General features: G+C 42.3%; 1 protein-coding gene across 1 annotated transcript; it reads left to right on the forward strand.

Moving 5' to 3' along the window:
• Positions 1-1808: 1808 nt before the first annotated feature.
• txlnbb (taxilin beta b) lies at positions 1809-21010 on the forward strand. Its single transcript, XM_036962906.2, has 10 exons — positions 1809-3708; positions 5400-5640; positions 9488-9579; positions 12349-12519; positions 14539-14733; positions 16882-17001; positions 17250-17324; positions 17470-17562; positions 19889-19984; positions 20280-21010. Exons 2-10 carry the CDS (start codon positions 5409-5411, stop codon positions 20907-20909), a joined length of 1704 nt encoding a protein of 567 aa, XP_036818801.1. The 5' UTR covers positions 1809-3708; positions 5400-5408; the 3' UTR covers positions 20910-21010.
• The last annotated feature ends 1394 nt before the right edge of the window (positions 21011-22404 follow it).

Raw genomic sequence — 22404 nt, forward strand, 5'->3', positions numbered from 1 at the left:
AAACATGGTTGCTGGTTGCTGCAGAGTGAGTAAAACATGGTTGCTGGTTGCTACAGAGTGAGTAAAACATGGTTGCCGGTTGCTGCAGAGTGAGTAAAACATGGTTGCTGGTTGCTACAGAGTGAGTAAAACATGGTTGCTGCAGAGTGAGTAAAACATGGTTGCTGGTTGCTACAGAGTGAGTAAACAATGGTTGCTGGTTGCTGGTTGCTGCAGAGTGAGTAAAACATGGTTGCTGGTTGCTGGTTGCTACAGAGTGAGTAAAACATGGTTGCTGGTTGCTGCAGAGTGAGTAAAACAGGATTGCTGGTTGTCTCATGTATAGAGCTAAATTGTACTGTTGCAAAGTCCTTAAAGTGTCTTGGTCAATATCAACCTCACTCTTGTCTTTAGGTCATTACAATCTTGGAAGCATACGTTTGTGTGGTTTCATTGTGGGACGTCCTCATCAAGGAAAGACATTTATACGTTCCTCTGTCTCTCTCTCTACTGGTGTCAGTATGTTCCTCTGTCTCTCTCTCTACTGGGGTCAGTATGTTCCTCTGTCTCTCTCTCTACTGGTGTCAGTATGTTCCCCTCGCTCTCTCTCTCTACTGGTGTCAGTATGTTCCCTCTCTCTCTCTCTCTCTCTCTCTCTCTCTCTCTCTCTCTCTCTCTCTCTCTCTCTCTCCTGGTGTCAGTATGTTCCTCTGCCTCTCTCTCTACTGGTGTCAGTATGTTCCCCTGTCTCTCTCTATTGGTGTCAGTATGTTCCTCTGTCTCTCTCTCTATTGGTGTCAGTATGTTCTCCTCTCTCTCTCTACTGGTGTCAGTATGTTCCCCCTCTCTCTCTCTCTCTCTCTCTCTCTCTCTCTCTCTATTGGTGTCAGTATGTTCCTCTGTCTCTCTCTCTACTGGTGTCAGTATGTTCTCCTCTCTCTCTCTACTGGTGTCAGTATGTTCCCCCCCCCCTCTCTCTCTCTCTATTGGTGTCAGTATGTTCCCCTGTCTCTCTCTCTATTGGTGACAGTATGTTCCCCTGTCTCTCTTTCTCTATTGGTGTCAGTATGTTCCCCTGTCTCTCTCTCTATTGCTGTCAGTGTGTTCCCCTGTCCCTCTCTCTGTGTTGGTGTCAGTATGTTCCCCTGTCCCTCTCTCTGTGTTGGTGTCAGTATGTGTCCCTGTCCTTCTCTCTGTGTTGGTGTCAGTATGTTCCCCTGTCCCTCTCTCTGTGTTGGTGTCAGTTGTGTCCCTGTCTCTCTCTCTGTGTTGGTGTCAGTTGTGTCCCTGTCCCTCTCTGTGTTCGTGTCAGTTGTGTCCCTGTCCCTCTCTCTCTGTTGGTGTCAGTATGTTCCATTGTCCCTCTCTCTGTGTTGGTGTCAGTATGTTCCATTGTCCCTCTCTCTGTGTTGGTGTCAGTATGTTCCATTGTCCCTCTCTCTGTGTTAGTGTCAGTATGTTCCATTGTCCCTCTCTCTGTGTTGGTGTCAGTTATGTCCCTGTCTCTTTGTGTTGGTGTCAGTTGTGTCCCTGTCCCCCTCTGTGTTGGTGTCAGTATGTTCCCCTGTCTCTGTGTTGGTGTCAGTATGTTCCCCTGTCTCTCTGTGTTGGTGTCAGTATGTTCCGCTGTCTCTCTGTGTTGGTGTCAGTTGCGTCCCTGTCCCTCTGTGTTGGTGTCAGTATGTTCCCCTGTCCCTCTCTCTGTGTTGGTGTCAGTTGTGTCCCTGTCCCCCTCTGTGTTGGTGTCAGTATGTTCCCCTGTCTCTCTGTGTTGGTGTCAGTTATGTCCCTGTCTCTTTGTGTTGGTGTCAGTTGTGTCCCTGTTCCTGTCTCTCTGCGTTGGTGTCAGTTTTGTCCCTGTCACTCTCTCTGTGTTGGTGTCAGTTGTGTCCCTGTCTCTCTCTCTGTGTTGGTGTCAGTATGTTCCACTGTCTCTCTCTCTGTGTTGGTGTCAGTTGTGTCCCTGTCCCTCTCTGTGTTGGTGTCAGTTGTGTCCCTGTCCCCCTCTCTGTGTTGGTGTCAGTATGTTCCCCTGTCCCTCTCTCTGTGTTGGTGTCAGTTGTGTCCCTGTCCCTCTCTCTCTGTTGGTGTCAGTATGTTCCCCTGTCCCTCTCTCTGTGTTGGTGTCAGTTTTGTCCCTGTCCCTCTCTATGTTGGTGTCAGTATGTTCCCCTGTCCCTCTCTCTGTGTTGGTGTCAGTAAGTTCCCCTGTCTTTCTGTGTTCGTGTCAGTTGCGTCCCTGTCCCTCTGTGTTGGTGTCAGTATGTTCCTCTGTCCCTCTCTCTGTGTTGGTGTCAGTTGTGTCCTTGTCCTTCTCTGTGTTGGTGTCAGTTATGTCCCTGTCCTTCTCTCTGTGTTGGTGTCAGTTGTGTCCCTGTCCCTCTCTGTGTTGGTGTCAGTATGTCCCCCTGTCCCTCTCTCTGTGTTGGTGTCAGTTGTGTCCCTGTCCCTCTCTCTGTGTTCGTGTCAGTTGCGTCCCTGTCCCTATGTGTTGGTGTCAGTATGTTCCCCTGTCCCTGTCTCTGTGTTAGTGTCTGTTGTGTCCTTGTCCCTCTCTGTGTTGGTGTCAGTTGTGTCCCTGTCCTTCTCTCTGTGTTGGTGTCAGTTGTGTCCCTGTCCTTCTCTCTGTGTTGGTGTCAGTTATGTCCCTGTCTCTTTGTGTTGGTGTCAGTTGTGTCCCTGTTCCTGTCTCTCTGCGTTGGTGTCAGTTTTGTCCCTGTCACTCTCTCTGTGTTGGTGTCAGTTGTGTCCCTGTCTCTCTCTCTGTGTTGGTGTCAGTATGTTCCACTGTCTCTCTCTCTGTGTTGGTGTCAGTTGTGTCCCTGTCCCTCTCTGTGTTGGTGTCAGTTGTGTCCCTGTCCCCCTCTCTGTGTTGGTGTCAGTATGTTCCCCTGTCCCTCTCTCTGTGTTGGTGTCAGTTGTGTCCCTGTCCCTCTCTCTCTGTTGGTGTCAGTATGTTCCCCTGTCCCTCTCTCTGTGTTGGTGTCAGTTTTGTCCCTGTCCCTCTCTATGTTGGTGTCAGTATGTTCCCCTGTCCCTCTCTCTGTGTTGGTGTCAGTAAGTTCCCCTGTCTTTCTGTGTTCGTGTCAGTTGCGTCCCTGTCCCTCTGTGTTGGTGTCAGTATGTTCCTCTGTCCCTCTCTCTGTGTTGGTGTCAGTTGTGTCCTTGTCCCTCTCTGTGTTGGTGTCAGTTATGTCCCTGTCCTTCTCTCTGTGTTGGTGTCAGTTGTGTCCCTGTCCCTCTCTGTGTTGGTGTCAGTATGTCCCCCTGTCCCTCTCTCTGTGTTGGTGTCAGTTGTGTCCCTGTCCCTCTCTCTGTGTTCGTGTCAGTTGCGTCCCTGTCCCTATGTGTTGGTGTCAGTATGTTCCCCTGTCCCTCTCTCTGTGTTAGTGTCAGTTGTGTCCTTGTCCCTCTCTGTGTTGGTGTCAGTTGTGTCCCTGTCCTTCTCTCTGTGTTGGTGTCAGTTGTGTCCCTGTCCTTCTCTCTGTGTTGGTGTCAGTTGTGTCCTTGTCCCTCTCTGTGTTTGTGTCAGTATGTTCCCCTGTCCCTCTCTCTGTGTTGGTGTCAGTTGTGTCCCTGGGGTTTATTTTGAGGTCTTTTCACAGCTGTTCTATATGTGGGCCAGACCCCCCCCCCCCCCTCTCTCTCTCGCTCTTTTCCTCCTTCTCATTTCTCCTTGTCTTTCTCATATACCCAGGACCTTCTGGTAAGACCTTCCAGGACCTTCCGGTAAGAATCATTTCAATATCTCGTATGCGTTTTGTGTTTTGGGTGGGATGTAGACAGAACTATTTTCATGGGTGTTCCTGTGGCATTGTGGGGATTTGTTTGAAAGTATTTTGGATAAGCTATTTGTATTTTTTGGAATGGGTAACAGATTCGTCATATTTGTGAAGTAGTGTACAGTTTGTGTTGCGGTGGACCACTTGTTCTTTGACATTTTTACGTGAACTTGTCAATTACAATATAGGCCTACTGTTGTATCAAATTAGTGTTCGGTTCCAAAAGTCATTGGTGGAATGGATTAGGCAGGCTGCTTGGAGGGCGATGTCCAATCACACTGCTCTATCTGAAAGATTCATTAGAAATACACACACATGCAAAAGAGTCCCATTTTTAGACAGGAAGCTGTGGAATATAGGATTACAATAAAAATAGATGTGTTACTTCTTCTGGGCAAAATGCAACTGCAACTCTGCTGTGTACTCACTGTTCTGGGTATTAGTTTCATCAATCCATATACTACTACAATTTACACCAACTAAAGTGAGGTTTTGAAATAAATAAATAACATGACCATATTAAGAAGTTCCTAAAATAGCATGTGTGCCCAGAACAGGTGGCAAGTGCTCTGACAACTCAGCTCTGCCTGTGAAAGCACTGAGCAGCGGGAAGTGGAGAATGAGTAGAGGCTTTGCACCCAGGCAGCAGACTAATTATATGCACATAAACAGGCCACAGTCAAGCTCTACCACCAGACTTCAGTTGATATATTATAAGTTGTGAATCTGATTGACTATGTCATTTAGGGTCATTAAATAGATACACATCAAGAGAAAACAGATTTAATAATATTGGAAATGATGTTAAAGCTATTCTGTTGAAGTTTGGATTGACCTTGGCTTGAATGTTTTCCCCTTATGCAGTAGTATAATAGTAGAAGTATATTAGTATACACTGAGTGGACAAAACATTAGGAACACGTGCTCTTTCCACGACGTAGACTGACCAGGTGAATTCAGGTGAAAGCTATGATCCCTTATTGATGTCACTTGTTAAACCCACTTCAAATCAGTGTAGATGAAGGGGAGGAGACAGGTGAAATAAGGATTTTTAAGCCTTGAGACAATTGAGACATGGATTATGTACGTGAGTCATTCAGAGGGTGAATGGGGAAGACAAAATATTTAAGTGCCTTTGAACAGGGGTATTGTAGTGGGTGCCAGGTGCACCGATTTGAGTGTGTCAAGAACTGCAACGCTGCTGCGTTTTTCACGCTCAACAGTTTCCAGTGTGTATCGATAATGGTCCTCCACCTAAAGGACATCCAGCCGACTAGACTCAAATGTGGGGAGCATTGGAGTCAACATGGGCCAGCATCCCTGTGGAACACTTTCAACAACTTGTAGAGTCCATGCCCAACTATTTAAGGCTGTTCTGAGGGCAAAAGGAGAGTGTAACTCAATATTAGGAAGGTGTTCCTAATGTTTTGTACACTCAGCGTATTTTATTGCTTTTATTACCCGAGCATGAGGAACCAATCGGGGGATTTGCATTGTGAGTTTGTGTAATAGCGCATAGTCTCTAGGTCTTGTCTCCTTAATGACCATCCTTCATAGAAACATTGAACTAGAATATAACCACATTAGTTTTAGTCATTCTAATTATATGCTGTATCATTCTCTCTCTCTCGTTGCTAGTCTATCAGAATGGAGACTTGTCAGGTGAGTGGCCAGGGGGAGCCAGCCCAGGGTCAGGGTCAGGTGGACTTGACAGAGGACCTGAGCAAGCAGCTAGAGGACATCATCAGTACCTACCAGGAGGCCAGCGAGGAGCCCACGGAGCAGGAGGAGGTGGAAGAGGAGGCGCTGAAGGAGCAGGTCACTAAGAAGAGCTCTGCCAAGGACCAGAAACTAGAGAAGAAGATGCTGAAAAGCCTTGGTGGGTTATTTTCTTCTTCTTCTTTGGTTCTATTCAGCTTCAATAGTTCTAGTGTTACAGTGTGTCAATAGTTCCAGTGTTACAGTGTATCAATAGTTACAGTGTTACAGTGTATCAATAGTTCTAGTGTTACAGTGTATCAATAGTTCTAGTGTTACAGTGTATCAATAGTTCTAGTGTTACAGTGTATCAATAGTTCTAGTGTTACAGTGTATCAATAGTTCTAGTGTTACAGTGTGTCAATAGTTCTAGTGTTACAGTGTATCAATAGTTACAGTGTTACAGTGTATCAATAGTTATAGTGTTACAGTGTGTCAATAGTTCCAGTGTTACAGTGTATCAATAGTTACAGTGTTACAGTGTATCAATAGTTCTAGTGTTACAGTGTATCAATAGTTCTAGTGTTACAGTGTGTCAATAGTTCTAGTGTTACAGTGTATCAATAGTTCTAGTGTTACAGTGTATCAATAGTTCTAGTGTTACAGTGTGTCAATAGTTCTAGTGTTACAGTGTATCAATAGTTACAGTGTTACAGTGTATCAATAGTTACAGTGTTACAGTGTGTCAATAGTTCCAGTGTTACAGTGTATCAATAGTTACAGTGTTACAGTGTATCAATAGTTCTAGTGTTACAGTGTATCAATAGTTCTAGTGTTACAGTGTATCAATAGTTACAGTGTTACAGTGTGTCAATAGTTACAGTGTTACAGTGTATCAATAGTTACAGTGTTACAGTGTATCAATAGTTCTAGTGTTACAGTGTATCAATAGTTCTAGTGTTACAGTGTATCAATAGTTCTAGTGTTACAGTGTATCAATAGTTCTAGTGTTACAGTGTATCAATAGTTCTAGTGTTACAGTGTATCAATAGTTACAGTGTTACAGTGTGTCAATAGTTACAGTGTTACAGTGTATCAATAGTTACAGTGTTACAGTGTATCAATAGTTCTAGTGTTACAGTGTGTCAATAGTTCTAGTGTTACAGTGTATCAATAGTTCTAGTGTTACAGTGTATCAATAGTTCTAGTGTTACAGTGTATCAATAGTTACAGTGTTACAGTGTATCAATAGTTACAGTGTTACAGTGTATCAATAGTTCTAGTGTTACAGTGTGTCAATAGTTACAGTGTTACAGTGTATCAATAGTTCTAGTGTTACAGTGTATCAATAGTTCTAGTGTTACAGTGTGTCAATAGTTCCAGTGTTACAGTGTATCAATAGTTCCAGTGTTCCAGTGTATCAATAGTTACAGTGTTACAGTGTATCAATAGTTCTAGTGTTACAGTGTATCAATAGTTCTAGTGTTACAGTGTATCAATAGTTCTAGTGTTACAGTGTATCAATAGTTCTAGTGTTACAGTGTGTCAATAGTTCTAGTGTTACAGTGTATCAATAGTTACAGTGTTACAGTGTATCAATAGTTACAGTGTTACAGTGTGTCAATAGTTCCAGTGTTACAGTGTATCAATAGTTACAGTGTTACAGTGTATCAATAGTTCTAGTGTTACAGTGTATCAATAGTTCTAGTGTTACAGTGTATCAATAGTTACAGTGTTACAGTGTGTCAATAGTTACAGTGTTACAGTGTATCAATAGTTACAGTGTTACAGTGTATCAATAGTTCTAGTGTTACAGTGTATCAATAGTTCTAGTGTTACAGTGTATCAATAGTTCTAGTGTTACAGTGTATCAATAGTTCTAGTGTTACAGTGTATCAATAGTTCTAGTGTTACAGTGTATCAATAGTTACAGTGTTACAGTGTGTCAATAGTTACAGTGTTACAGTGTATCAATAGTTACAGTGTTACAGTGTATCAATAGTTCTAGTGTTACAGTGTGTCAATAGTTCTAGTGTTACAGTGTATCAATAGTTCTAGTGTTACAGTGTATCAATAGTTCTAGTGTTACAGTGTTTCAATAGTTACAGTGTTACAGTGTATCAATAGTTACAGTGTTACAGTGTATCAATAGTTCTAGTGTTACAGTGTGTCAATAGTTACAGTGTTACAGTGTATCAATAGTTCTAGTGTTACAGTGTATCAATAGTTCTAGTGTTACAGTGTGTCAATAGTTCCAGTGTTACAGTGTATCAATAGTTCCAGTGTTCCAGTGTATCAATAGTTACAGTGTTACAGTGTATCAATAGTTCTAGTGTTACAGTGTATCAATAGTTCTAGTGTTACAGTGTATCAATAGTTCTAGTGTTACAGTGTATCAATAGTTCTAGTGTTACAGTGTATCAATAGTTACAGTGTTACAGTGTGTCAATAGTTCTAGTGTTACAGTGTATCAATAGTTACAGTGTTACAGTGTGTCAATAGTTCTAGTGTTACAGTGTATCAATAGTTACAGTGTTACAGTGTATCAATAGTTCTAGTGTTACAGTGTGTCAATAGTTCTAGTGTTACAGTGTATCAATAGTTACAGTGTTACAGTGTGTCAATAGTTCTAGTGTTACAGTGTATCAATAGTTACAGTGTTACAGTGTATCAATAGTTCTAGTGTTACAGTGTGTCAATAGTTCTAGTGTTACAGTGTATCAATAGTTACAGTGTTACAGTGTGTCAATAGTTCTAGTGTTACAGTGTATCAATAGTTACAGTGTTACAGTGTGTCAATAGTTCTAGTGTTACAGTGTATCAATAGTTACAGTGTTACAGTGTATCAATAGTTCTAGTGTTACAGTGTATCAATAGTTACAGTGTTACAGTGTATCAATAGTTACAGTGTTACAGTGTATCAATAGTTACAGTGTTACAGTGTATCAATAGTTACAGTGTTACAGTGTATCAATAGTTCTAGTGTTACAGTGTATCAATAGTTACAGTGTTACAGTGTATCAATAGTTACAGTGTTACAGTGTATCAATAGTTACAGTGTTACAGTGTATCAATAGTTACAGTGTTACAGTGTATCAATAGTTCTAGTGTTGCAGTATCAATAGTTCTAGTGTTACAGTGTATCAATAGTTCTAGTGTTACAGTGTATCAATAGTTACAGTGTTACAGTGTATCAATAGTTACAGTGTTACAGTGTATCAATAGTTACAGTGTTACAGTGTATCAATAGTTACAGTGTTACAGTGTATCAATAGTTCTAGTGTTACAGTGTATCAATAGTTCTAGTGTTACAGTGTATCAATAGTTCTAGTGTTGCAGTATCAATAGTTCTAGTGTTGCAGTATCAATAGTTCTAGTGTTGCAGTATCAATAGTTCTAGTGTTGCAGTATCAATAGTTCTAGTGTTGCAGTATCAATAGTTCTAGTGTTACAGTGTATCAATAGTTCTAGTGTTACAGTGTATCAATGGTTCTAGTGTTACAGTGTATCAATAGTTCCAGTGTTACAGTGTATCAATAGTTCTAGTGTTACAGTGTATCAATAGTTCCAGTGTTACAGTGTATCAATAGTTCTAGTGTTACAGTGTATCAATAGTTCTAGTGTTACAGTGTATCAATAGTTACAGTGTTACAGTGTATCAATAGTTCCAGTGTTACAGTGTATCAATAGTTCTAGTGTTACAGTGTATCAATAGTTCTAGTGTTGCAGTATCAATAGTTCTAGTGTTGCAGTATCAATAGTTCTAGTGTTACAGTGTATCAATAGTTCTAGTGTTACAGTGTATCAATGGTTCTAGTGTTACAGTGTATCAATAGTTCCAGTGTTACAGTGTATCAATAGTTCTAGTGTTACAGTGTATCAATAGTTCCAGTGTTACAGTGTATCAATAGTTCTAGTGTTACAGTGTATCAATAGTTCCAGTGTTACAGTGTATCAATAGTTCTAGTGTTACAGTGTATCAATAGTTTTTGTGTTATTAACTGTACTATAACATGATCTCTGTTCAGGTAAAGAGGCCATGCTATTGATGCAGAGTTTGAACAAGCTCGGCACTCCAGAGCAGAAACTGGAGGCCATCATCAAGAAACATGCTGAGCTGGTGAGCGGGGCATGCTGATCCATGAGGTAGTGTTGATCCATGCTTCAGAGTTAGTGCTGATGGAAAAAGTACCCAATTGTCATACTTGGGTAAAAGTAAAGACATCTTAATAGAAAATGACTCAAGTAAAAGTGAAAGTTACCCAGTAAAATACTACTTGAGTAAAAGTCTAAAAGTATTTGTTTTTAAATATACTTAAGTAGCAAAAGTAAAAGTAAAAGTATAAATAATTTCAAGTTCCTTGTATTAAGCAAACCAGACGGCATCATTTTCTTGTTGTTTTTTAATCTTGGAGCACCGATCCCTTTAGTGGGATCATTTTCATCAACATCCGGTGAATTGCAGAGCGCCAAAATAAAATTAAATAACTAAAAATATTTAATTTTCATGAAATCACAAGTGCAATGTACCAAAACACAGCTTAGCTTGTTGTTAATCCACCTGGCGTGTCAGATTTCAAAAAAGCTTTACGGTGAAAGCAAACCATGTGATTATGTGAGGACAGCTCTCAGCAGACAAAACATTACAAACAGCTAGCAGCAAAGTAGATTGGTCACGAAAGTCAGAAAAGCAATAAAAATAATTGCTTACCTTTGATGATCTTTGTATGTTTGCACTCACGAGACTCCCAGTCACACAATAAATGTTTGTTTTGTTCCATAAAGATTCTCTTTATATCCAAAAAGCCTGAAACTATGTCTAAAGACTGTTCACACCCTGTGTGAAGGGGTGTGGCAGTTTGAGAGAGAGGGAGAGGGAGAGGGAGAGAGAGAGGGGGAGAGGGAGAGAGAGAGAGAGAGATGGAGAGAGGGAGAGAGAGAGAGAGAGCTATGATCCTTCCCACAGGGCACGTCATGACAGCGGAGAGAAATGTTTGTAGTTTTTAGTGTGATATCTGAGTGAGACTGACTAATAAAATCAATCCAGGCCCCCCGGGTGGTAATTCAACCGGGATTACCAAATTAAGATAGCTTGCCGCTAGACTAACGTACTGATCTAAAATATGTTAGCTGACATGGGCTAATTGAGTGACTATCAGTGACTGACATAACAAGAGAGAACTGCTGATGCACAACAACATTTCGAAATTGCACCTTGTGTATTCTACTATTATATTTCGCAACATTAAACAGAGACCCCGACTGATTCCAAATAAATATAACATTTAATCCGAGGGTTTTCAAAAGGTGGGCCATCTCTGGTCTAGACGTACAGTGGATTCAGAAAGTATTCAGACCACTTGACCTTTTTCACATTTTGTTATGTTACAGATTTATTGTAAAATGGATTAAATAGTTTTTTCCCCTCATCAATCTACACACAATACACCATAATGACAAAGTGAAAACAGGTTTTTAGACATTTTTGCATGAAAATAAACGAAATATCACATTTACATGAGTATTCAGTCCCGTTACTCAGTACTTTGTTGAAGCACCTTTGGCAGCAATTACAGCCTCGAGTCTTCTTGGGTATGAAGCTACAAGCTCAGCAAACCTGTATTTGGGGAGTTTCTGCCATTCTTCTCTGTAGATCCTCTAAAGCTCTGTCAGGTTGGATGGGGAGCGTCACTGTACAGCGTCACAGGGTTGTTGTCCTGTTGGAAGCTGAACCTTCGCCCCAGTCTGAGGTCCTGAGCGCTCTGGAGCAGGTTTTCATCAAGTATCTCTTTGCTCCATTCATCCTTCCATCAATCCTGACTAGTCTCCCAGTCCCTGCCTCTGAAAAACATCCCCACAGCATGATGCTGCTACCACCATGCTTCACTGTAGGGATGGTGCCAGGTTTCCTCAAGACATGACGCTTGGCACTCAAGCCGAAGAGTTCAATCTTGGTTTCATCAGACCAGAGAATCTTGTTTCTCATGGTCTGAGAGTCCTTTAGGTACCTTTTGGCAAACTCCAAGCAGGCTATTGTGTGCCTTTTACTGAGGAGTGGCTTCCATCTGGCCACTCTACCCTAAATGCCTGATTGGTGGAGTGCTGCAGAGATGGTTGTCCTTCTGGAAGGTTCTCCCATCTCCACAGAGGAACTCTAGAGCTCTGACAGAGTGACGGTCAGACTCTTCGTCACCTCACTGACCAAAGCCCTTCTCCCCAGATTGCTCAGTTTGGCCGGGCGGCCAGCTCTAGGAAGAGTCTTGGTGGTTCCAAACTTCTTCCATTTAAGAATGATGGAGGCCACTGTGTTTTTGAGGACCTTTAATGCTGCAGAAATGTTTTGATACCCTTCCCCAGATCTGTGCCTTGACACAATCTTGACTCGGAGCTCTACGGACAATTCATCTGAACTCATGGCCTGGTTTTTGCTCTGACATGCATTTTCAACTGTGGGATATTATATAGACAGATGTGTGCCTTTCCAAATTATCTTTCCAAATCATGTCCAATCAATTGAATTTACCAAAGGTGGATTCTAATCAAGTTGCAGAAACATCTCAAGGATGATCAATGGAAACAGGATGCACCTGAGCTCAATTTAGATTTTTTTTAGCAAAGGGTCTGAATACTGATGTAAAAAAGGTATTTCTGTTTTTTACTTGCAAAAAAATCATTTTTTTTCTCTCGCTTTGTCATTATGGGGAATTGTGTAGATTGATGAGAAAAAAAATCTGTAACGTAACAAAATGTGGAAAAAGTTAAGGGGTCTGAATACTTTCAGAATGCACTTTATACTACATAGATTTGTTTTGTTTGTGAAGAGGAAAAATGATGTATGTGTGTGGGTTTGTGTTTCTGTGTCTTTATTTGTGTGTGTGTGTGTGTGTAGCTGGATGAGCACCGGGGTGACCAGAAGCAGCTGAAGTTTCTGCAGAAGAAGCTTCTCCAGGTGATGAAAGAGAAGGACCAGCTCCAGAGTGAACACAGCAGGGCTGTTCTGGCCCGCAGCAAGTTGGAGTCCCTGTGTAGGGAGCTGCAGAGACACAACAAGACCCTCAAGGTGAGCCTCTCATTGTAGCATGATTTACACTACATGACACTACACTACAAAAGTATGTGGACACCTGCTCGTCGAACATCTCATTCCAAAATCATGGGCATTAAAATGGAGTTGGTCCTCCCTTTGCTGCCATAACAGCCTCCACTCTTCTGGGAAGGCTTTCCACTAGATGTTGAAACTGTCACGACTTCCTCCGAAGTCGGCTCCTCTCCTTGTTCGTTCGTCGTCACCGGCTTTCTAGCCATCGCCGCTGCATTGTTCATTTATCCATTTGTTTTGTCTTGTTTTGCACACCTGGTTTACATTCTCTAATCACACTGCATGTATTTATTCCTCTGCCCCCCCCCCCCCCATGTCTTTGTGTGAAATTGTTTGTGTGTTAAGTGTTTTGTAACGCGCCAGGTTGGCGTGCGTTATTTCCGTGTATTTTCACGAAGCTTGTTTGAATTGTTAAACATTTACGATTTGTGACTGTTTTTGTGCGCTTTACACTTTGCCTTGTTGGCTGGAGGTTTTTGAAGCAGCTGCGCCCGTCTGTAATCTTTCTCCTGCCAAAATAAAGTGTGCGCCTGTTCCTGCACCTGACTTCACCACAAGTACGCACACGCCTGACAGGAACATTGCTGCTGGGACTTTCTTCCATTCAGCCACAAGAAAATGAGTGAGGTTGGGCACTGATGTTGGGCGATATGGCCTGGCTCGCAGTTCCAATTCATCCCAAATTTGTTCGATAAGGTTGAGGTGGGGGCTCTGTGCAGGCCAGTCAAGTTCTTCCACACCGATCTCAACAAACCATTTCTGTATGGACCTCGCTTTGTGCACGGGGGAATTGTTATGCTGAAACAGGAAAAGGCCTTTGCCAAACTGTTGCCACAAAGTTGCAAGCACAGAATCGTCTAGAATGTCATTGTTTGCTGTAGTGTTAAGATTTCCCTTCACTGGAACTAAGGGGCCTACCCCAAACCATGAAAAACAGCCACAGACCATTATTCTCCTGGCATCTGCCAAGCCCAGATTCGTCCGTCGGACTGCCAGATTGTGAAGCGTGATTCATCAATCTAGAGAACCCGTTTCCACTGCTCCAGAGTCCAATGGCGGTGAGCTTTACACCACTCCAGCCGACGCTTGGCATTGAGCATGGTGATCTTAGGCTTGTGTGCGGCTGCTCGGCCATGGAAACCTATTTCATGAAGCTCCCGACAAACAGTTCTTGTGTTGATGTTGCTTCCAGAGGCAGTTTGGAATACGGTCGGGAGTGTTGCAATCGAGGACAGACGATTTTTAGGTGATACGTGCTTCAGTACTCGGCGGTCCCGTTCTGTGAGCTTGTGTGGCCTACCAATTCGCGGCTTAGCCGTTGTTGCTCCTACACGTTTCCACGTCACAATAACAGGACTTACACTTGCAGGGCATAAATTTGAGTGACTGACTTGATGGAAAGGTGGAATCCTATGACGGTGCCACGTTGAAAGTCATTGAGCTCTTCAGTAAGGCCATTCTACTGCCAATGTTTGTCTATGGAGATTGTATGGCTGTGTGCTTGATTTTATACACCTGTCAACAACAGGTGTGTCTGAAATAGCCAAATCCACTAACTCCACTATCCACTGACTAGTACCGCCAACCAGAATTGCATCAAATACTACTTTGAAATAACTGAACTGCTATTGATTTACTTTGCCCTTTAAAATGGAACCAATGGATTAGCCTTGAATGTTCAAACATCAAGCTAAATCAAAGTGTATCTCAAATACTTTTACATATTTATTTGATCCGGGTCTGATGCAACAACTAGTGGCCCTCACTAAGTTAAAATGTTATGGCAGGTGTATGGTTAGTATGTAAATACACTGTCTGTGTATTCACTCCTTACACGAGTTTGTCTGGGAGTCCAACTGGCATACTTTTCCCTATGTAATGCACTACTTTTGACCAGAAAGTAGTGCAATACATAGGGAATAAGGTGCCATTGGGGACAAACCCTAATGGTGCATCATCTTGTATTCTGTGATTGTTCAGGAGGAGACCCTCCAGAGGTGTAGGGAGGACGACCTGAAGAGGAAGGACATCACCACTCACTTCCAGAGCACGCTGACGGACATCCAGGTCCAGATCGAGGAGCACAGTACCCGCAACACCAAGCTGTGTCAGGAGAACAGTGACCTGGCAGAGAAACTCAAGAGCCTCATCTCCCAGTACGACGCAAGAGAGGCGGTACGGAGCCCTGTTACAAACGTTCTGGATATTGTAGTGCAGTTTAAACTGAATGTGTTTACTTACAGTACCAGTAAAATGTTTGCACACAGCTACTCATTCAGTGTTATACATAGTAGAATAATAGTGAAGAAATCAAAACTATGAAATAACACATGTGGAATCATGTAGTAACCAAAAAAGTGTTAAACAAATCCAAATATATTTTCTATTTGAGATTCTTCAAAGTAGCCATCCTTTGCCTTGAAAACAGCTTTGCACACTCTTGGCATTCTCTCAACCAGCTTCATGGGGAATGCATTTCAACTGTCTTGAAGGAGTTCCCACATATGCTGAGCACTTGTTGGCTGCTTTTCCTTCATTCTGTGGTCCAACTTATCCCAAACCATCTCAATTGGGTTGAGGTCGCATGATTGTGGAGGCCAGATTATCTGATGCAGCGCTCCATCACTCTCCTTGGTCAAATAGCCCCTACACAGCCTGGAGGTGGGTTTTGGGTCATTGTCCTGTTGAAAAACAAATGATAGTCCCACTAAGTGCAAACCAGATGGAATGGTGTATCGCTGTAGAATGCTGTGGTAGCCATGATGGTTAAGTGTGCCTTGAATTCTAAATAAATCACTGACAGTGTCACCAGCAAAACACCCCCACACATCACACCTCCCCTCCATGCTTCACGGTGGGAAACACACATGCAGAGATCATCTGTTCACAAAGGAATTCTAAATAAATCACTGACAGTGTCACCAGCAAAACACCCCCACACATCACACCTCCCCTCCATGCTTCACGGTGGGAAACACACATGCAGAGATCATCTGTTCACCTACTCACAAAGTCACCTCACAAAGACATCATCTCACAAAGACATGGTGGTTGGAACCAAAAATCTCAAATTTGGACTCATCAGACCAAAGGACAGATTTCCACCTGTCTAATGTCCATTGCTTGTGTTTCTTGGCCCAAGCAAGTCTATTATTCTTATTGGTGTCCTTTAGTAGTGGTTTCTTTGCAGCAATTCAACCACGAAGGCCTGATTCAAGCAGGCTTCTCTGAACAGTTGATGTTGAGATGTGACTGTTACTTGAACTCTGAAGCATTTATTTGGGCTGCAATTTCTGAGTCTGGTAACTCTAATGAACTTATCCTCTGCAGCAGAGGTAACTCTGGGTCTTCCTTTCCTGTGGCGGTCCTCATTAGAGCCAGTTTCATCATAGCGCTTGACGATTTTTGCGACTGCACTTGAAGAAACTTTCAAAGTTCTTTACATTTTCTGCATTGACTGACCTTCATGTCTTCAAGTAATGATGGACTGTCGTTTCTCTTTGCTTTTACCAAATAGGGCTATCTTCTGTATATCACCCCTACCTTGTCACAACACAACTGATTGGCTCAATGCATTAGGAAGGAAAGAAATTCCACAAATTAACTTAAAAAGGCACACCTGTTAATTGAAATGCATTCCAGGTGACTACCTCATGAAGCTGGTTGAGAGAATGCCAAGAATGTACAAAGCTGTCATCAAGGCAAATGGTGGCTACTTTGAAGAATCTCATATTATTCTACAATGTAGAAAAATAGTTTTAAAAAAAACCTTGTAAGTAAGTGTTTGGCCAAACTTTTGACTGGTACTGTCTATTAACACACAATCACACATGTATTTTAAATAGTGTTTTTCATTACAATGATAATCTCAAAGATGCTTTAAAATAAATCAAATGTTACAATGTTAGTATTAAATTGTACACAACTTTTGTGTATTTTTCTAACATCCATCACACACACTTCACATCACACACATTTCACACACTTATAATCAATCCAATACTCAACTGAGATAGAAACCCATCATGATTGAACACAACAGGCCCATGCAACAATAGGGGTCACTGTGTGACAATATAAGCTTGCTCCTCCTTGAGTCAAGGCCATGCTCAGTGGTTCATTTGTCTCATTTCTCATTATTGTTAGTGTCTGATGAGCTTGGCTCGGGTTATGGGATGTCAAAGTTCACATTTCAAGCAAAAATATTACCACTAGGAATACACCAATGATACAAACCAGCCATTGCCACTCTTTTCCTGTGGAAACGCTGTGTAGTGTTTGTCTCAGTGAAAGTGGCCCAATCTACCTGTTGTTACCTCACAGAACCTGGAAAAGGTGTTTAAACATAGAGACCTGCAGCAGAAGCTGTTGGAAACTAAACTTGAACAGGCAAACATGATCATTGCAGAGGGAGAGGAGAAGCACAAGCGAGAGAAAGACCACGTAAGTTAGCATCTTGCAGCACTTGACTGACTTAATAGATTTTTACACAATTTAAAAATATTTTATTTTCAGGTCATATTGACTATGAGAAGAGTTTCATCACATACAGTGTATTCATATGCTGTCTATTATTGAAGATCAGTGCATGGAATAAGCTACACACATTAAAAAACATAATGGAAAAATGTTATTCAGTGACAAGGCAAAGAATTCACAACTGATATATTTTCATTTTACATTTTTTGAAGTTGATAAATAAGGCTGCACGGTCGCAGGTGAAGGTGCAGATTCTGAAAGAACAAGAGGAAGGGATGCAGGCCCAGGTAAATGGAGACGGTTTCTTTATCTCTGTCTTTCTTCCCTCTCTCTCTCTCTCCCCTCTTTCTCTCTCTGTCTGTCTCCCCTACCCTCTCTCTCTCTCTTTTACATACTGCTGCACACACTTAACTTTCTCATTTCTCCCTCCAGATTTCCATGTACTCCGAAAAGTTTGATGAAATCCAGGGGACGGTGTCAAAGAGCAATGGAGTGTACGCCAGCTTCAGACAGGACATGGAGAAGGTAGCCAAATGCTTACTCTCAGTATATCTCCTATAGTGATGACCTTATGTATAATCTTATGAGACCAATGGTGTTGCCATGGCACAAATACATTCCATTTATTTATACCATGGCATTGTTGAATACTAATATCTGATTGGCTCTAAGGGCATTCTAGAGCTTGCATTATTGAAGTGACAATGTCCGAGAAGCTGGTGTTTGGAGGATATTGGTATGGGTGTTGTTAGAGCAAACCGTGCCAATACATCTTCCAAACACCGGCTTTGAGGGCATTATCACTTTCATACAACGGGTTACCAACATATTCAAATAATAATTGACGTATTTTCATTAAAAACGTTATTTTTATGAATTTATTCATACTATTTCATCCAAAAGATATAGTCCCGACTCACAAATGTAGGGTTGTTACCAAAGCCGGCTGGTCGTTCGTTCTATTGGTACGGTTGCCAGAGACACGACCCAGTCGTTCAGTCTTTTTGTTCTGTATCTATGGACGGGACCCAGTCGTTGGTTCTAAATGTTACATTGCCATACTGGCTGGCGACGTTCTCATCCCTTGTTTGCTAGCTACTTACAGTCACGTAAAAAAGTACAGCCAGAAAAAACGCTAAGTAGCTGCATTTGCATTTGTTTAAGCTGTTTTCTAGTGACATTTATTTGGGTACATCCATAACAATGACCTAATGAGGTGCGATTTCGGCTGGCATAGAAAATCTGCAAACTTGTCTTGTTCAGGGGAGCTAGCCAACAACACAGCTAACACAATCACTTCGAACTGAAGCTGGAAAGACTGCAAACTAGCTGCACTTGGTTTTGATGATGCCAGCTGATTCATGATTTTGACTGGCTGAGAAACGCTGCCTGCCTGTGTGTCTCATCCAGACACGTTCATTACTATGGGACAGCTGGAGATCGAATTTGAATATTGAAACAATGTTGCAAAGGTCGGAGAGACAGAAAACAAGGTTTAAACAAATTTCCGCTGTTGAACGCTAAATGTTAGTCTAAAAGAAATGTGAGATAATGTCTAGATGCCTTTTGTAGTGCAGATCAAGTTTATAATTTCCCTGGCTGGGCTGATGAGACAGTGGATTGTAAATAGACATTTTAACGTCATAGATTTAGCCGGTGGTAACTTGTGGAATAGACACCGGCTGGAATGTGTTTTCTTAATTAAAAGAATATCCAATTGGTAGTTACAGTCTTGTGCCATCGCTGCAACTCCCCTACGGACTCGGGAGAGGCGACGGTCGAGAGCCACGAGAGCCTCCGAAACATGACCCTGCCAAGCCGCACTGCTTCTTGACACACTGCTCGCTAAACCCGGAAGCCAGCCTGCACCAATGTGTTGGAGGATACACCGTACAACTGTTGTTGACCGAAGTCAGCATGCACTGCACCAGGCTCACCATAAGGAGTCACTAGAGCGCAATGGGACAAGGACATCCTGGCAGGCCAAACCCTCCCCTAAGCCGGATGACGCTGGGCCAATTGTGCGCCGCCTCATGGGTCTCCCGGTCACAGCCGGCTGCAACACAGCCTGGGATCGAATCTGGGTCTGTATATGTCAGACCCAGAGGCTGGAAAGCAGTTTTAACCATACAGCATTCAGGATTAGAACCATGGGTATAATACCCATTATGAACCGGGTGGTTTGAGCCATGAATGCTGATTGGCTGATAGCGTGGTATATCAGACAGTATACCACGGGTATGACAAAGCATTTATTTTTACTTCTCTAAATAGGTTGGTAACCATTTTATAATAGCAATAAGACACCTCATGGCTTTGTGGTATATGGTCAATATACCCCCCCCCCCCCCCCCCGTGCCTTATTTCTTAAATAAAGCACGGTAGATGCATGGTAGGTGGCTATAGTTCATTCTTACATGTTCTTTGTTTGAGCTGCTTTTGAAAGCAAAAGTCAAATTGAAAACATTATTGGCATTGTCAAATTCGATATTCATAATAGCAAGCTAGGACAGATGGTTTGGTTAGCTAAACTAGCAGCTGACAGTTACTGTCGTATCTAGTAAACTTGTGAGCTATTTCAGTAGATGTTTAACAGATTTCTACGTGCAAATGAACAAATTTCTAGCGGCAAATGTGTTCAATTATAGCCATTGTATAACAGCGATAATCAACTCTGGGCTCTATGCGTTCTCTGGAAAATAATGCAACTCCGTGGAAGGTTGGTTGAACTCTGCAAGCGTGTCGTGGAACATACCTTCCACGGAGTTCATTATTTTCCGTAGAGCGCATAGCCCCTTGTTGATTATCCCTTACTTTTAAATTGAACTGTCTTTTTTTTGTTGTCTTGTAGATGTCCAAGAAGATGAGGAAGCTGGAGAAAGAGTCTATCCAATGGAAAAGCCGTTTCGAGGGCTGCAACAAAGCTCTTATCGACATGCTCACAGACGTAAGACACCATACGCGTTTCATCCATTACCCAGTGTGCTTTTATGTTCCCCCTCTATCAAAGACATGAAAGACAAACAAGCAACAAAGACTTAAATATGACTGTAGATCTTCTTTGACTCATGGTGGAGATCGTGTTTGCGTACCAAATGGCACCCTATTCCCTCGTGCAGTGCACTACTCTTGACCATAGCCCTATTTGCTATAGACACCACATAGGGAATAGAAGGACATTTGGGATGATGGCTGTGATTTATCTTGACGAATCTCACCCTATATCTTTTTACCCCATTCAGAAAACTTTGAAGGAGAAGGAGTTTGAGCTGTTCACCTTGAAGACTCAGAAGCTGGAGAAACTGTGCCGGGCACTGCAGGAGGAGAGGAACAGTCTCTCTCATAAGCTCCAGGAAGCCAATCCAGCGGCTGCCACCAGTGTAGTGGAGACAAAAGAGAAGGAGAATCCAGGGGTACCTGCTACTGAAAAGCCCAGTGAGACACCCTCTGAAAAGCCGAGGGCTACTGAACCCCCTGCTCCTGAAACCCCTGCTCCTATAGAGACCCCCGCAGTCGTAACCCCTGTTCTTATAGAGACCCCCGCAGTCGTAACTCCTGCTACTGAAAATCCCGCTCCTGCAACCCCCCTGACCAGAGAGCTGGCTGACCTGAAGGCCCAGAAGGCCCGTCTACAGGAGATTCAAATGTCCTTCACCCTTTCCAACGTCGTGCCGCCTGAATTCTTTGACAACGAGGAAGAGGAGGAGACCACCACAGAGCCACATGGACACACTGAGGCCCCAGAGGCCAGTAACGAGGCAACCAAGGCCCCAGAGAAGAATCACATAGAGGGGTGTAACGGAGACAAGACAGCAGCTGAAGAAGACGAAGCCCAGGAGCAGAGAGATAGGGATATGGAGTCAGTTGACTAGACTAGGGTCGGTGTAGTTACAGTAAGTTACAATCAGAGATGGAGACCATGTGATCATAACTTGTTTGAATGGAATTTTTAACAATAAACAATAAAAACGTGTTCTTGTCCATTCATAAATCATTTATATTCACTTGTGTGCTGATACTAAATTAAAGCCCAGTCTTTCAGGCACTGGTGATGCAGCTTCTAGCCTACATAGATTAAATGATTATTATTGTACGTGATTACCAGATATGTTTACAAACAATAAAATACATGGATTATTATTCACCACCAGCCTCTTTGTGAACAAGAAAAAGGAAGCTGAGGAACTATGGACGAGAAACTACCAGTTAGACATCTAGCAATGCTACCTTTCCTAATGAGAACCATTAACTTTGAATGTAAACACCTTTGTGAGATCAACTTTATTAGAGCCAATGCATTTAGTAATAATCAACTTTATCTCATTCATCACATTATATTAACCTTTGAACAGCACACACAGAAGTTACACAGATTATCTACTGTTATTGCTCTCTATCTCGCTCTACATGTAAGGAAATGCAGAATGTTGTTGAGGACTTTATACAGCTGGGAGTAGGCTGATATACAGTACCAGTCAGAAGGGTTTTTCTTTATTTTTAAACATTTTCTACATTGTAAAATAATAGTGAATACATCAAAACTATGAAACAACATAGAATCATGTAGTAATAACCAAAAAAGTGTTAAACAAATGAAAAATATATTTTATATTTGAGATTCTTCAAAGTAGCCACCCTTTGCCTTGATGACAGCTTTGCACACTCTTGGCATTCTCTCAACCAGCTTAACCTGGAATGCTTTTCCAACCGTCTTGAAGGAGTTCCCACATATGCTGAGGACTTGTTGGCTGCTTTTCCTTCATTCTGCGGTCCGACTCATCCCAAATCATCTCAATTGGGTTGACGTCGGGGGATTGTGGAGGCCAAGTCATCTGATGCAGCACTCCATCACTCTCCTTGGTCAAATAGCCCTTACACAGCCTGGAGGTGTGTTGGGTCATTGTCCTGTTGAAAAACAAATGATAGTCCCACTAAGCGCAAACCAGATGGGATGGTGTATCGCTGCAGAATGCTGTGGTAGCCATGATGGTTAAGTGTGCCTTGAATTCTAAATAAATCACTGACAGTGTCACCAGCAAAGCACCCCCACACATTACACCTCCCCCTCCATGCTTCACGGTGGGAACCACGCATGCAGAGATCATCCGTTCACCTACTCTGCATCTCACAAAGACACGGCGGTTGGAACCAAAAATCTCAAATTTGGACTCATCAGACCAAAGGACAGATTTCCACCAGTCTAATGTTCATTGCTCGTGTTTCTTGGCCCAAGCAAGTATCTTCTTCTTATTGGTTTATTTTCAGCAATTCGACCATTCAGCAATTCGACCAATTCGACCATGTCTCCTCTTAACAGTTGATGTTGAGATGTGTCTGTTACTTGAACTCTGTGAAGCATTTATTTGG

This window comes from Oncorhynchus mykiss, chromosome 25 (assembly GCF_057628025.1).
Source record: "Oncorhynchus mykiss isolate SJ-2025 chromosome 25, ASM5762802v1, whole genome shotgun sequence".
Lineage (NCBI taxonomy): Eukaryota > Metazoa > Chordata > Actinopteri > Salmoniformes > Salmonidae > Oncorhynchus > Oncorhynchus mykiss.

Bases quoted from the DNA above. Each gene is read 5' to 3' on its own strand.
- txlnbb (XM_036962906.2), top strand. From the start codon at position 5,409: ATGGAGACTTGTCAGGTGAGTGGCCAGGGGGAGCCAGCCCAGGGTCAG. The intron at 14,734-16,881 runs GTACGGAGCCCT...GTTACCTCACAG, and splicing joins AGTACGACGCAAGAGAGGCG to AACCTGGAAAAGGTGTTTAA. The intron at 17,002-17,249 runs GTAAGTTAGCAT...CATTTTTTGAAG, and splicing joins ACAAGCGAGAGAAAGACCAC to TTGATAAATAAGGCTGCACG.